General features: G+C 36.5%; 1 protein-coding gene across 2 annotated transcripts; it reads left to right on the forward strand.

The window, feature by feature from the left end:
- The first annotated feature begins 368 nt into the window (after positions 1-368).
- SCA3 (DNA/RNA polymerases superfamily protein) lies at positions 369-9,828 on the forward strand. 2 transcript variants are annotated; one of them, XM_021958421.2, is made up of 19 exons: positions 370-1,222; positions 1,952-2,155; positions 2,287-2,420; positions 2,722-2,791; positions 3,295-3,353; positions 3,566-3,683; positions 4,054-4,167; positions 4,494-4,625; positions 4,991-5,407; positions 5,606-5,656; positions 6,094-6,164; positions 6,887-6,971; positions 7,219-7,371; positions 7,554-7,628; positions 7,721-7,810; positions 7,999-8,046; positions 8,119-8,233; positions 8,585-8,688; positions 9,086-9,828. In XM_021958421.2, exons 1-19 carry the CDS (start codon positions 443-445, stop codon positions 9,194-9,196), a joined length of 2,931 nt encoding a protein of 976 aa, XP_021814113.1. In that variant the 5' UTR covers positions 370-442; the 3' UTR covers positions 9,197-9,828. The 2 variants fall into 2 exon arrangements, with proteins under 2 accessions (XP_088100393.1, XP_021814113.1); XM_088244267.1 differs by lacking the exon at positions 5,606-5,656 and having other exon boundaries at positions 369-1,222.
- Positions 9,829-12,534: the final 2,706 nt, after the last annotated feature.

Genomic DNA, 12,534 nt, shown 5'->3' on the forward strand with positions numbered 1-12,534 from the left:
AGTACAGAGTTATTATTGGATTGTTGGATTAAAAATTCTCATTGTAACCCCTCAACATAGCCTCGTTAAAGAAGCTCGCCATGGATAGCAAGAAATAGATAATGTCGCGTCTACCCCAGCTAGCAAACAACGAAATCAGAAAGGACAACTTAGGTTTTTCAGATTTTATTTTGTTCAAAATGGGCTCAGTTTCACGAGAGTTTGCAAGTTTGCCCTTTCTCACTTCTCGCGTGTTAAGTACGGGCCTTCTATGTTGCGAATAGAAGTGGGCTTTATTAAAAGTAGGGGAGGCCTCTTTGTTTATTTATTTATTTATTTAAATTTTTCGCCCCAAAAGAAAAAAAATAATAACGTACATGGGAAAATATCTTCAAAATGGAAAACCAAAAAAGGTTTAAGCGAGGTTTCATCTCTTCTTCATTGAGTTGTGCCTCTCTCTGAAATGGCTTCCACAGCCTCATTCTCTCCGAGCCCTCAAGCTCAAACATACACATGCAGTTCCAGATGGAGTAAACCTCCGAAACTTAACCACAAGTTTCTCTTCAGCTCAACCTCCAACAGTCTCTTCTTCAAGTCCTCACACTCTTCCTCCACTCATTTCCCGCTAAGCCTTAAATACCCTCCAGAACCTGTTCATATCCCCCCGTTGAGAGACTCAATACAAGACAATATCGTCGAAAATTCGATGAATTTTCAGATACCCATGAGCGAATTTCATCTAATGACACCTCAGGAATCCGCCCCGAGGATTTTTATCCAAGACCCGCCATGGATTGCCTCACTCTTTTTGAAGGGTATTTACAAAAGAGCCAACCAAGAATTGAAATTGGAGTCCAAGGAAATTGAGAGGAGGAACTATAATTTACTTAGGAGGAGGCAGATAAAGGCCGAGACCGAGGCTTGGGAGAGAATGGTGGACGAATATAAGGATTTGGAAAAAGTAATGCGTGAGAAGAAGTTAGCTCCGAATTTGCCTTATGTAAAGGCCTTGTTTTTGGGTTGGTTTGAGCCGTTGAGGGAGGCGATAGCGAGGGAACAGAAGACGCAGCAAACGAAAAAACACAAGGCAGCGTTTGCCCCCCACATTGATTTGTTGCCGGCTGACAAGATGGCGCTTATTGTTATGCATAAGATGATGGGGTTGGTTATGGTGGGGAATCAAGATGGGTGTGTTCAAGTTGTTCAAGCTGCTGTTCATATTGGCATGGCCATAGAGCAGGAGGTGAGTTCTAAAGTCCTAATTTCATTTGTGTGTTTGGAGTTTTAGATAATTTGTTGCATATTGGTTTTGAAATGGACCTTTCATGGTTACTAAGTCAAAGCGACATGATGTGCATTATAAAAGCTACGGTTTAAGGAGATTTCATCCCTGATGGGGATTGTGTGTTAATTGGGAACTTCTAATTGGTATATGTATGTACTAGTTTCTAGTTTTAATCATTCTGGTCAGCTCATTTATTTTTATTTCGTTCTAAAGAGAATCATTTCGCTCTAGTTGGTGTATATATCATACTATCATACTAGTACTACTATAATATGAATTGTTATTTAGGAACTTTGATTTTTTTTTTTTTTAAATTTATAAAAGAGGAAAACTTTTCAGATTTGGGTGGATCATGATACTAAAGGCTTAATTTAGAAAGCAGTCCTTCATGGTGAATTTTGGAGTGAAGAATCAGGATCAAGCTTTTTTGTGCTGTAACACTTGCTTGAAATGATAATCCCAATGACCCCTTTACCACTTGAGTAGAGTGCATTAGACATGGTCCGACCAAAGCTTATTCATTAGCAACCTTGTTGATTGGACATCCTTATACTTATTTTTATTCATATGTTGTAATTTCCATACAATTCAAGCTTAACGTCAACATTTCCCTGTTTATACTCCATTTCAGCAGTATCACTTAATTGAAAATGAGAAATTATATATTGTTACCTCTCGATATTTCAGGTCAGGATCCATAGTTTCTTGGAGAAAACCAAAAATCTCCAGAAAAAGAAGACTGGTGTTGCTGATGAAGATGGTCTGAGCAAGGAGAAGGAGATACTCCGGAAACGTGTTAATGGTTTAATTAGAAGGAAAAGACTGAATGAGGTGCAAAAGCTATTGATAAAGGAAGAAATGAAGCCCTGGGGTCGTGATAAACAGGCTAAGGTTTGTTGCTTTGAGTATTTTGTATTCATTCAATATGGCAAAGTGTTTTTTTCTCTTTTCTGTTTTAGATTGTATTTATATAAAGGGCTTAATTGTTTTTTTTCTTCTTCTCATGTCATTTTATTTTGCAGCTGGGAAGTCGTCTGATAGAATTATTAACCGAAACAGCTTATGTACAACCTCCACTTAGCCAGTTGGCAGATAGTCCACCTGATGTTAGACCTGCATTTAGGCACAGATTTAAAGCTGTGGCAAAAAGTCCAGGGTAAGACTTTTAAACCATTTTTAGCCCCAAATTTCCTTCAGAAATTCACTGTTGGGAAAATAGATCGCAGTTTAATTGGCTTTTCTTAGGCAGGAGTTGTTTACTTTAGTTAGATATGTCAAGTTAGTTTATTCAATTATCCTGGTGTATCTCGCTCTACCTAATTGAAATATTTGGATTATAGAATATTTGAAGCGATTTGCAACCCTATATTTCATAGGTTTTTAAGGGATAGGCAATCATGTGCTTTGACTCTAGCATTTTTCCTTTGTGATAATATAATTTCTTTTGATCCTTATAGGCAGAAAATTGTGAAGAACTATGGAGTTATAGAATGCGATCCCTTGGTTCTTACTGGCCTTGATAAAACTGTAAGTTGAGATATCTCTTTCCTGTTTGAGTTTACCTGTTCAATACACTTGAAATTAGTTTGCATTGTGAATACAAATTCAAATCTGCTGTCAAGTTTCTGGGTTATGATATAAAAAGGAATGCATATCAATTCAAAGCTCACCTATTTGTTCCCCGTGATTAGACCTCATTATGTGTAATTTTAATGGCCACAAAATCTTGCTTTGCATTGTTCTCTGTGAACATCATGTCAAAAATGAAGAGACTTCAATTGTGGAGTCCTACCAGAAAGGGGTTTCTAGGGGTGAGGGGTGAAGGTTTTTTGTGGAATAATTCATTGTTCACTTTGTTTGTTTTTGCACTGCTTTCTTGTGTGGTTGTGATTGCTACTATCATTGGGTTACTGCTAAATTTACCAGGCCTTATAACTTATTGTATATGCCAAGTATGTTTTGTATGTTGTACATGTCTTTACTCTGATTGTGCTACTTAACGGTTATTTGATGTTCTTGTATCTTTACAGGCTAAACATATGTTGATTCCTTATGTGCCAATGTTGGTGCCTCCCAAAAGATGGAAAGGGTATGAGATACAATATGTGATATTTATGTAGCATTTTCTGCATCCCCCCTTTTCTTTTAAATACATGAAAGAAAAGTTGACAAATAAATGAGATCGTATTGAAGTTGGTCACTGACTAATAAATGTTGAATAAATTAGAAGTCTGCACTCAGTTTCCCATTTGTTATACTGTGCTACTTAATTTTGAAACATCTTTTTGAAAATCTTTCCAGGTATGACAAGGGTGGGCATTTGTTCTTACCTTCTTATGTCATGCGTACTCATGGATCTAGGAAGCAGGTAGATGCAATGAGGAACATTTCTAGAAACCAGATGCTGAAAGTATTTGAGGTACATTAATTAGAGTTCCATTTCATATTTTCCTTGTGACATAGATCAAGGCCAGAGCTTTCCACGTGGTGAGAGCACCGTTGTTGCTGCTCCTTCCCTTTCTGATAGAATAATCACTATGATTTTTCAAGATACAGTTATGAACAACAACAAAAACTATTAATCAAAAGTAGTTATAATTTGACTAGTATTTGTTCACTGCTGCTTAGAAACTATCATATTTTACTATAGATAGACTGTGATGGGATTTTAGATGATGAACTGAACTTTTTCTTATGCATAGAGGCATGCTTTGGTTCTAATTTCTAGATCTTCAGCATATATTTTGTTCCTTGTATCATGAAAATGTTTTGATATGGCATGTGTGCAGGCCCTTGATATGCTTGGAAGCACCAAATGGAGGGTGAATAAGAAAGTACTTAGCGTGGTGGAGAGCATCTGGGCTAGAGGTGGCAACATTGCGGGCCTGGTTAATCGTGAAGACGTGAGGACATAAAGATCTCTCACATTTAAAAAAAATTTGTTTATGTTCTACCTTTTTCTTACTTTCTCCGCAGATAGCTCTTAAGAGTAACTAAATTGAATGATCTCTACAACATTCTCCCAAATAACATATTACTCTTGAAATACCTGCCTCACGTTACAATGATGAAAATGCAAAATAGAAAGAAACTAGAGTATGGATAATTTAGTCAATTTCCTTTGTGGTGGGTTTTCTTTTACAGCTAACTATTTTAGGTTGTTAACATTATTATGTTCACCTTTTGCTTGTAAAAATCATGTGGCCTGAATATTCTCATGGGCTTGTAGGTTCCTGTACCAGATAAATCACCATTTGAGGATTTAAAAGAAATTCAGGAATGGAAATGGAGTGTCAGAAAAGCAAAGAAGATTAACCAAGAGAGGCATTCTCAACGATGTGACACTGAACTTAAGCTCTCTGTAAGGTCTCCTTCTGTTTATATAATATTTATTTTGTAATGTTGCAATTTTTTAGTACCCTGTTAATTTGCAGTGCTGTTTGATCCAGTCATTGAACTAGTCAAGAGTAATGTTCTTGTGACTCTTGCCTAGTATTTGTGCACTAGTGAACAAAAGATATATAGGTTCAATTAGATATTAGTGAACCACCAGGTCGTACATATGTTTAATAACTTTGACGGGTCTTTTGGTTTCTGAAACTATAACCACAGTAATGACATTTGACAATATATCACCTCCGGACGATCTCTGGAACATATATATGTTCACCACCTTTAGATTTCACTATGTGAGAAATAATATCGAGTGAACTGATTTTAATATAGGTTGCTCGCAAAATGAAAGATGAGGAAGGCTTTTATTATCCCCACAATCTTGATTTCCGAGGCCGAGCATACCCAATGCATCCACATTTGAATCATTTGAGTTCTGATCTCTGTCGAGGAGTCCTTGAATTTGCTGAAGGACGACCATTAGGGAAGTCTGGATTACGTTGGCTGAAGATTCATTTAGCAAACCTGTATGCTGGCGGTGTTGAAAAGCTTTCATATGAGGGGCGACTAGCATTTGTGGATAATCACATTGATGATATATTTGATTCAGCAACAAACCCTGTTAATGGAAACCGTTGGTGGTTAACAGCTGAAGATCCTTTACAGTGCCTAGCTGCTTGTATCAATCTCTCAGAAGCGTTAAATAGCCCATCACCACATACTGTCATTTCTCATTTGCCCATCCATCAGGTAAATTAATTATTCAAGCTTTTTAGGATTGTTCTTTTATTTAATATTCAAACTCATATATATATGATGCATGATGATGATCTGTTACTCATTTTTATATTGTTCTCCTTTCATTGGCCATCTTTAAATTTCCATGAGCATAATTCCTAACTCTTGCCTTGTCCATGTTTATCTTACTATTGAGCTTAATCTTTTTAGGATGGTTCATGCAATGGCTTACAGCACTATGCAGCCTTGGGAAGAGATAGCGTACGTGGGTTTGTGCATGTTAATGTCATTGCACTTTAAATTTGACTATTTTTTCAATGTTTCTGGAATAGTAGTTCAAGAACTTATCATGTTGTTATAGTTGTATTAGAAAATTTTATAATCTCTGCCAATATTAGTGCTTTGGTTGGCAGTGGCCAGTGGGGAAATTTTTATTTTGGTTACCCTCAACATTAACTGTTTGAGGGAAAATATTATTTCTGATCAAGAACTCTCTGTTATATGTTTTGCTTATTATAGCACTTTCGATCTATATGGCTTGTTACGAGCTGACGTTCTTAAATTTTCCTAACATTCTTTTTGTTCCCGTAGTAAAAAAATTCAACGTGTTTTGTTATATTTCAAAGTTCCCCTTATTTCTTATTATGATGTAAATGTCTTGCCCTGCTGATTGATTTGAATTGCTGTTATGTTCTCAGTTGGAAGCAGCTGCAGTCAACTTAGTTGATGGAGATAAACCTGCTGATGTTTACTCAGAAATTGCTGCGAGGTATATTAAAAAGAAAAATTATGTCATCTTCTATTGTGGGATTGAAACTGATGAAATATTTAATCTGATGACTCATTTTAATGTAGTACTGTGTCATATGAACTGTATTTGATTGCATTTTACTCCTTTGTTTACATTAACTTGTTTTCATTGTTAAGAATTTAATTACTAAGATTTGAAAGCATGTACAAATATCTTTCAGATTGAGTGCATAACAGAATTAAGATGCAAAAATAACATTGAATCAAGCAATGATTGTACACAGAAATGTTAATTCAGAAAAAATGAAAAGGAGAAACATGTTTTGAAGATTTTCAATACATACAATTCATTCAATATTAACATTGAATATGGTTCTTGGGAAGCCAATTTATAATCCATGGGTCCAATTTCTAAAGCAGCAACTTCATGTAAAAGTACTGAAATAAGAACATTTCAGTACTTTTACATGAAGTACAAAGTTTTAACAAAAGACCATTTCTTACAAGCCAAGGTATAAAAAAGGTGAGAAAGATGCACCTGGTACTAAACTCTTGCATGCATGTGCCTCACTAGTTCTGCACACGATGTATGAACTGCACAGTGATTTTATAATTTCTTTGCTAGAGATGCATATAGTGCACTCCATCCATACAACTGCTTCGTTCCTGATCTGTTTATTAGTCTTTTCTTCTGCGAGCTCCTCTTACTCAGGCTTATCTTCTCTATGCATATGTTGTCAGGGTACATGAGATTATGAAAAGAGACAGCAATAAAGACCCAACTACGAGTCCAAACGCTTTATTAGCCAGAATCTTAGTCAATCAGGTTGATCTTCCTGGATTCTTCTCGAGTTCAGAGTTGCAATATACTATAAAATGGACTTTTACTTGTCAACTATGGATACTTAAAACTTCACGTACAAGTATGTATGCATTCATGCATGTACATATAGACACACACGCATACAAACATACACATAGACAACAAAAATTAAATATAGGTAATATTTGTAGATAAATAAGTCCATATTGCATACGTATATCTAACAATGTATCGTTTTGGAATCTTTCAGATTGATAGAAAATTGGTGAAGCAGACTGTAATGACTTCAGTATATGGTGTTACTTATGTTGGGGCACGTGAACAAATAAAAAAAAGATTAGAAGAGAAGGGTCTTATTACCGATGACAGACTACTGTTCACTGCAGCTTGCTATGCTGCTAAAGTAAGTGAACAACCTCCAAAGTGTTCCAGCCACCAAATTTCATCCTTATATATGTGAATCAAGAATTAACTACAGAAATGTCTTGGTTTTATCATTTGGATTATTAGCTAAAATTAAAAAACGTCCTTCAACATTTGTTATTAAATCTTGATTATCTTTACTAAATTTCATCTTTGCCACAGGTTACTCTGGCTGCCCTCGGAGAGATATTCCAAGCTGCGCGTGGCATAATGAGCTGGCTTGGTGATTGTGCTAAGGTATGTAATTTTTTGGTCATGTTTCAGACACTAAATGATAGGCTGGACTGCCTGGTAGATCTGAGAGTTAAGTTGTGTTATGAAACTTACAGGTAATTGCTTCAGAAAATCAACCTGTGCGTTGGACTACTCCTCTAGGTCTTCCTGTTGTGCAACCTTATTGTAAAAGTGAAAGGCATCTTGTAAGTTTGACAGCTTAGTTAAAGATTAATTTCCATTGACACACAAACCCGCATTTGGCTGAATTCCCTCTCAGATGAAATTGTTTAGTACACGATATCCGGATAGGTTGCATCTGGTCTTTGTATTCTTGTCTCTAATGGGTTCATGTCCTTCTTTTTTATTAACTATTCTTCCCCTGGAGTTGCAGATAAGAACATCCCTTCAGGTTTTAGCCTTGCAACGGGAGAGTAACTCAGTAAGCTTACAAATCTTCTCTTGCCTTATCTTTTATGAATTGCTATAGATCTGATATATTCTCCAACTCCAGGTAGATATTAGAAAACAGAGAACTGCATTTCCTCCAAATTTTGTACACTCACTTGACGGTTCACACATGATGATGACAGCTCTTGCCTGCAGGGACGCTGGCCTACGTTTTGCAGGTTTGTCTCAGTAGTGTAGTCTGTAACTCTACATTAGACTTGGCTTGAAATATACTGTTGGTCATTGATGTAAAATACATGCTCAAAACCAAACTTTCAGTGTAATGGTTTTCAAATATGAGAATAAGACACTGACCCAAAAAAAAAAATTGCAAGAAGACAATTTTTCCTAAACTATTGAACTTTTGTCATAAGATATTGGAACTTACATCCTGCTGAAATGCTCTGTTCTAGAGGATTAGAGGGCATAGATTCATCAAAATAAAGTCTCTTTTTTATATTGGTTTAAGTTCTCACTTACATATTGAAGTATGTTTGAAGTCTCACATTTGTGTTAAAATGTGCTTGCAGGGGTGCATGATTCCTTCTGGACTCATCCATGTGATGTGGACCAAATGAACAAGATACTTCGGGAAAAATTTGTGGAGCTTTATAGCATGCCAATACTTGAAAGTGTAAGTGAACTATGTCCTGTTTCTCTTCATGAAATTAGGTCTCATAAATTCAAATCTTTCTCTGGCTTGTTTAAAAGTGACTTGGGTGGAATGACTTGTATTTGACACAATGATTTCTCAAGGCTACTTAAGTTCGTTTTGATGTCTCCTCACAAGGTTTCAAGATGAATTTTAAGAAGTTAGGAAGGCGTCTTCATTGTAGAAAACTTGTGCATTGAAAGACTCTTTTCAGCTTCTCCCTAATTTTTACTTTATGATATAATGAAATGGTCAAACTGCTTCTAATTGTTTGTGAACTTGCACTTAGAAAGTTGCTTTACACACATTTTATATGTAGACCTGAATTAAACTGTTTGTTTATTTCCATTGATTTCCTGATAACTCTGCCTCTTCCCAGTTGCTTGAAAGTTTCCAAGCATCATATCCAGCATTGACTTTTCCTCCACTCCCAGAAAGAGGCGACTTTGACTTGCAACAGGTTCTAGAATCTCCATACTTTTTCAACTGAATTTCCAGTCATGAGCAGCGATGATAACAATATGTGGAAAGCATTGTCACTTGTATCATATGCAACCCCAAATTGACCAAGAAGCTTTATTAAGAGTACATTTGGATACACCCAAATTGACCAAGAAGCTTTGTTAAAAGTTCATTTGGATAGGGGCAGCAAGTTGAACTGGGAAACAGAAGCCTAAGGTTCCTTTTTTGAAAAGTGAAAGGACAAATTCTTATTCCCATGATCAGCAAGTCTGTGATTCTGATGGGGTGGTGATCATCGTAAATGTTAATGATCTGGCTCTATTTTAGAAGCAACCCATGTACAGTAAAGGAGACGCTTCTACTGAAATTCAAAGCTGTTTAGAAGTTCTCTAATGTGGAACAATTTTTTTGGAGGCAAGAGAGGCAGACACAAAGCGGGAAGTGCGTCCTGGCTGTTGGAGCTAATTTTGTGGAGTTCATCTTAATGGTGCAAAAATCATGTTTTGTTTCCTTTCTATGTATTGCGATGCATTACATATGTTGTATCTATAGAAGGGGGGAAAGGTCACTCTCTAAATACATGTAAAATTGTGAGTTAAAAGTTCTTGCAAATTTTTGGGCAAGAACTGTAAAGAAATGAAGGAACTTCATTGATGGTTCTATCCAAATGTTGTGAATCACTTTAAATGTACTCATTCATTCCGAACATCTCGGGCTAGTATATGAGCATGGGCACCCTTTCCTTGCAAGCTTCCTTTGCAAGGGCAAGCTTCGAAGCCAGCTCAGGCCAGAAAAATATGTAATAGTTTAGCCGGGCGGCTATACTTGGCTCCTTTGAAAAAAAATTAGTAGAGCCGAGCGGTTATACTTGCCCCTTTTTTCTTCATCATAAACAGTACAGCCGCTCGACTATACTGGGCTCTTTTTTTTTTAAACAAATAGTACAGCCGCGCTTTTTAAAAAAATTAATCGTATAGCCGACCGGCTATACCTGTGTCTTTTTTTTTTCAAATAAATAGTATCACCAAGCGGCTATACTTGGCTCTTTTTATAAAAATAAATCGTATAGCCGTGCTGCTATACATGGGCCCGTCCTCTTTAAAAAAATAGTATCGCCGATCGGCTGTACTTGGGTCCTTTTTTTAACAACAAAACGTATAGCCGAGGGGTTGTACATGGGTCCTTTTTAAAAAATAAATAGTATAGCCGAACGGCCATACTGGGCTCATTTTTTTAAATCAGTAGTACAGCCGAACGGCTATACTTGGCTCCTTTTATAAAAAATAAATCGTATAGCCGCCCTTTTTTAAAAAAATAAACAGTATAGCCGATCGGCTAGACTTCACTCCTATTTTTTTAAAATAAATAGTATAGCCGCCCGGCTATACGGGGCCCCTTTTTTTTTTTCCCCCAATAAATAGTTTACCCGGCCGGCGATACTTGGCACCTTCTATTTTCAAATAAATAGTATAGCCGCTCTCGGCTATACATGGATCCTATTTTTTAAGAAAAAATTAAATAGTATAGCCTAGCGGCTTTACTGGGCTCCTTTTTTAAATAAATAGTATATCCACGCAGCTATGCTTGGCTCCTTTTTTAAAAAAATAAATTATATCGCTGCTCGGCTATATTTGTTTCCTTTTTTTATTTTTATTTAAATGGTATAGCCAACCGGCCATACTTGGCTCCTATTTTTAAAAAATAAATAGTATAGCCGATCGGCGATACTTGTTTCCTTTAATTTTGAGTCGGCTATACATGGCACCTCTTTCTATAAATAAATAGTATAGCCGGGCGGTCGGCTATACTTGGCTCCTTTTTTATATAAATCGTATAGCCGCTCAGCTATACTTGGCTCCTTTTTTATATAAATAGTATGGCCGGTCCGCTATACTTGGCTCCTTTTATTTTTGGCTTTTTATCACAAAACATCCCTCGCGTTTGCGAAACTATCAGATTGCATCTTTAAAGTTTTTTTGTATCATTCATGGTCCCTAACGTTAATATAGGTGCTCTTAAATAGTCCCTCTGTCAAATAAACTGTTAAATCCAGGGATATAATCGTAAAATCAATTCAAAATATTAATATATATATATATATATATATATAAATTTCTCTCTCCCCTCTTTCTTTTCTATTTTCTTTCCTTCTCTCTCTCTCTCTTTTCTTCTTTCTTCCTCTACCCGAGTTCAGAACTGCAGCGGCGAAGAAGAGGATTAGGAGGGAGATCAAGCTTCTCTTTCTTGGGGTTGGGTTGGGATATTGGTGGGGATTGGGACGGGGATCGCCTTTTCAATGTTCTCCTGGGCTTGGGACTGGAATTGGGAGATTTGAAGATACTGCTGTTGTCAAGGCAGAGCATGGACAAGTGTTTGCCAACCACCGCTGCGTATTCTTCTTCTTCTTCTTCTTCTTCTGGTTGTGGGTTCTTAATGTTCTGGTCACTGCATTCAACCATTAATTCTTCTTGAACAAATTCTTATCTCTGAAATTAATTGATTCTTCTTCTTCTTCTGGTAGGGAGGGACAGATTGTTGAGATTCTTGAATATTTTATTTTAATAATTGGATGCAGAGTTGCGAATGAAATGCCTCCTCTCTCTTATATAAATACAGCAATATATATATATTTAACGGCCTGCGAGAGTCTTTTCAACTTTCAACTTTGATAGTTGATGAAAGAAAGAGGAGAGAGAAGACTGAACTCGGGGAGAGGAAGAAAGAGAGAGAAGAGAGAAGGAAAGGAAATAGAAAAGAAAGAGGGGAGAGAGAAATTTATATATATTTTTTATAATTTTAAATTGATTTTACAATTATATCCTTGGATTTAACAGTTTTTTTGACAGATGGACTATTTAAGAGCACCTATATTAACGTTAGGGACCATGAGTGATACAAAAAAACTTTAAGGATGCAATCTGATAGTTTCGCAAACGTAAGGGACGTTTTGTGATAAAAAGCCTTTATTTTTTGAATAAATCGAGTATAGCCGATCGGCTTTACGTGGCTCCTTTTTTTTTTTTAATACATGTTATAGCCGTTCGGCTGTACTGGGCTATTATTTTTTAATAAATAGTATAGCCGACCGGCTTGACGTGGCTCCTTTTTTAAATAAATAGTATAGGCGCCCAGCTATACGTGTTTCCTTTTTAAAAAACAAATAGTATAGCCGCGCGGCGATACGTGGGTCATTTTTTAAATAAATAATATAGCCGCCCGGCTAAACCTGGCTCATTTCATTTTTTGAATAAATAGAGTGTGCCGCGCGGCTATACTTGGCGCCTATTTTTTTTTAATACATAGTATAGCCGCCCGGCTATACGCGGCTCCTATTTTTAAATAAATAGTATAGCCGCTCGGCTATAC

The sequence above is a fragment of the Prunus avium genome, chromosome 7 (genome assembly GCF_965620075.1).
Source record: "Prunus avium chromosome 7, drPruAviu1.hap1.1, whole genome shotgun sequence".
NCBI lineage: Eukaryota > Viridiplantae > Streptophyta > Magnoliopsida > Rosales > Rosaceae > Prunus > Prunus avium.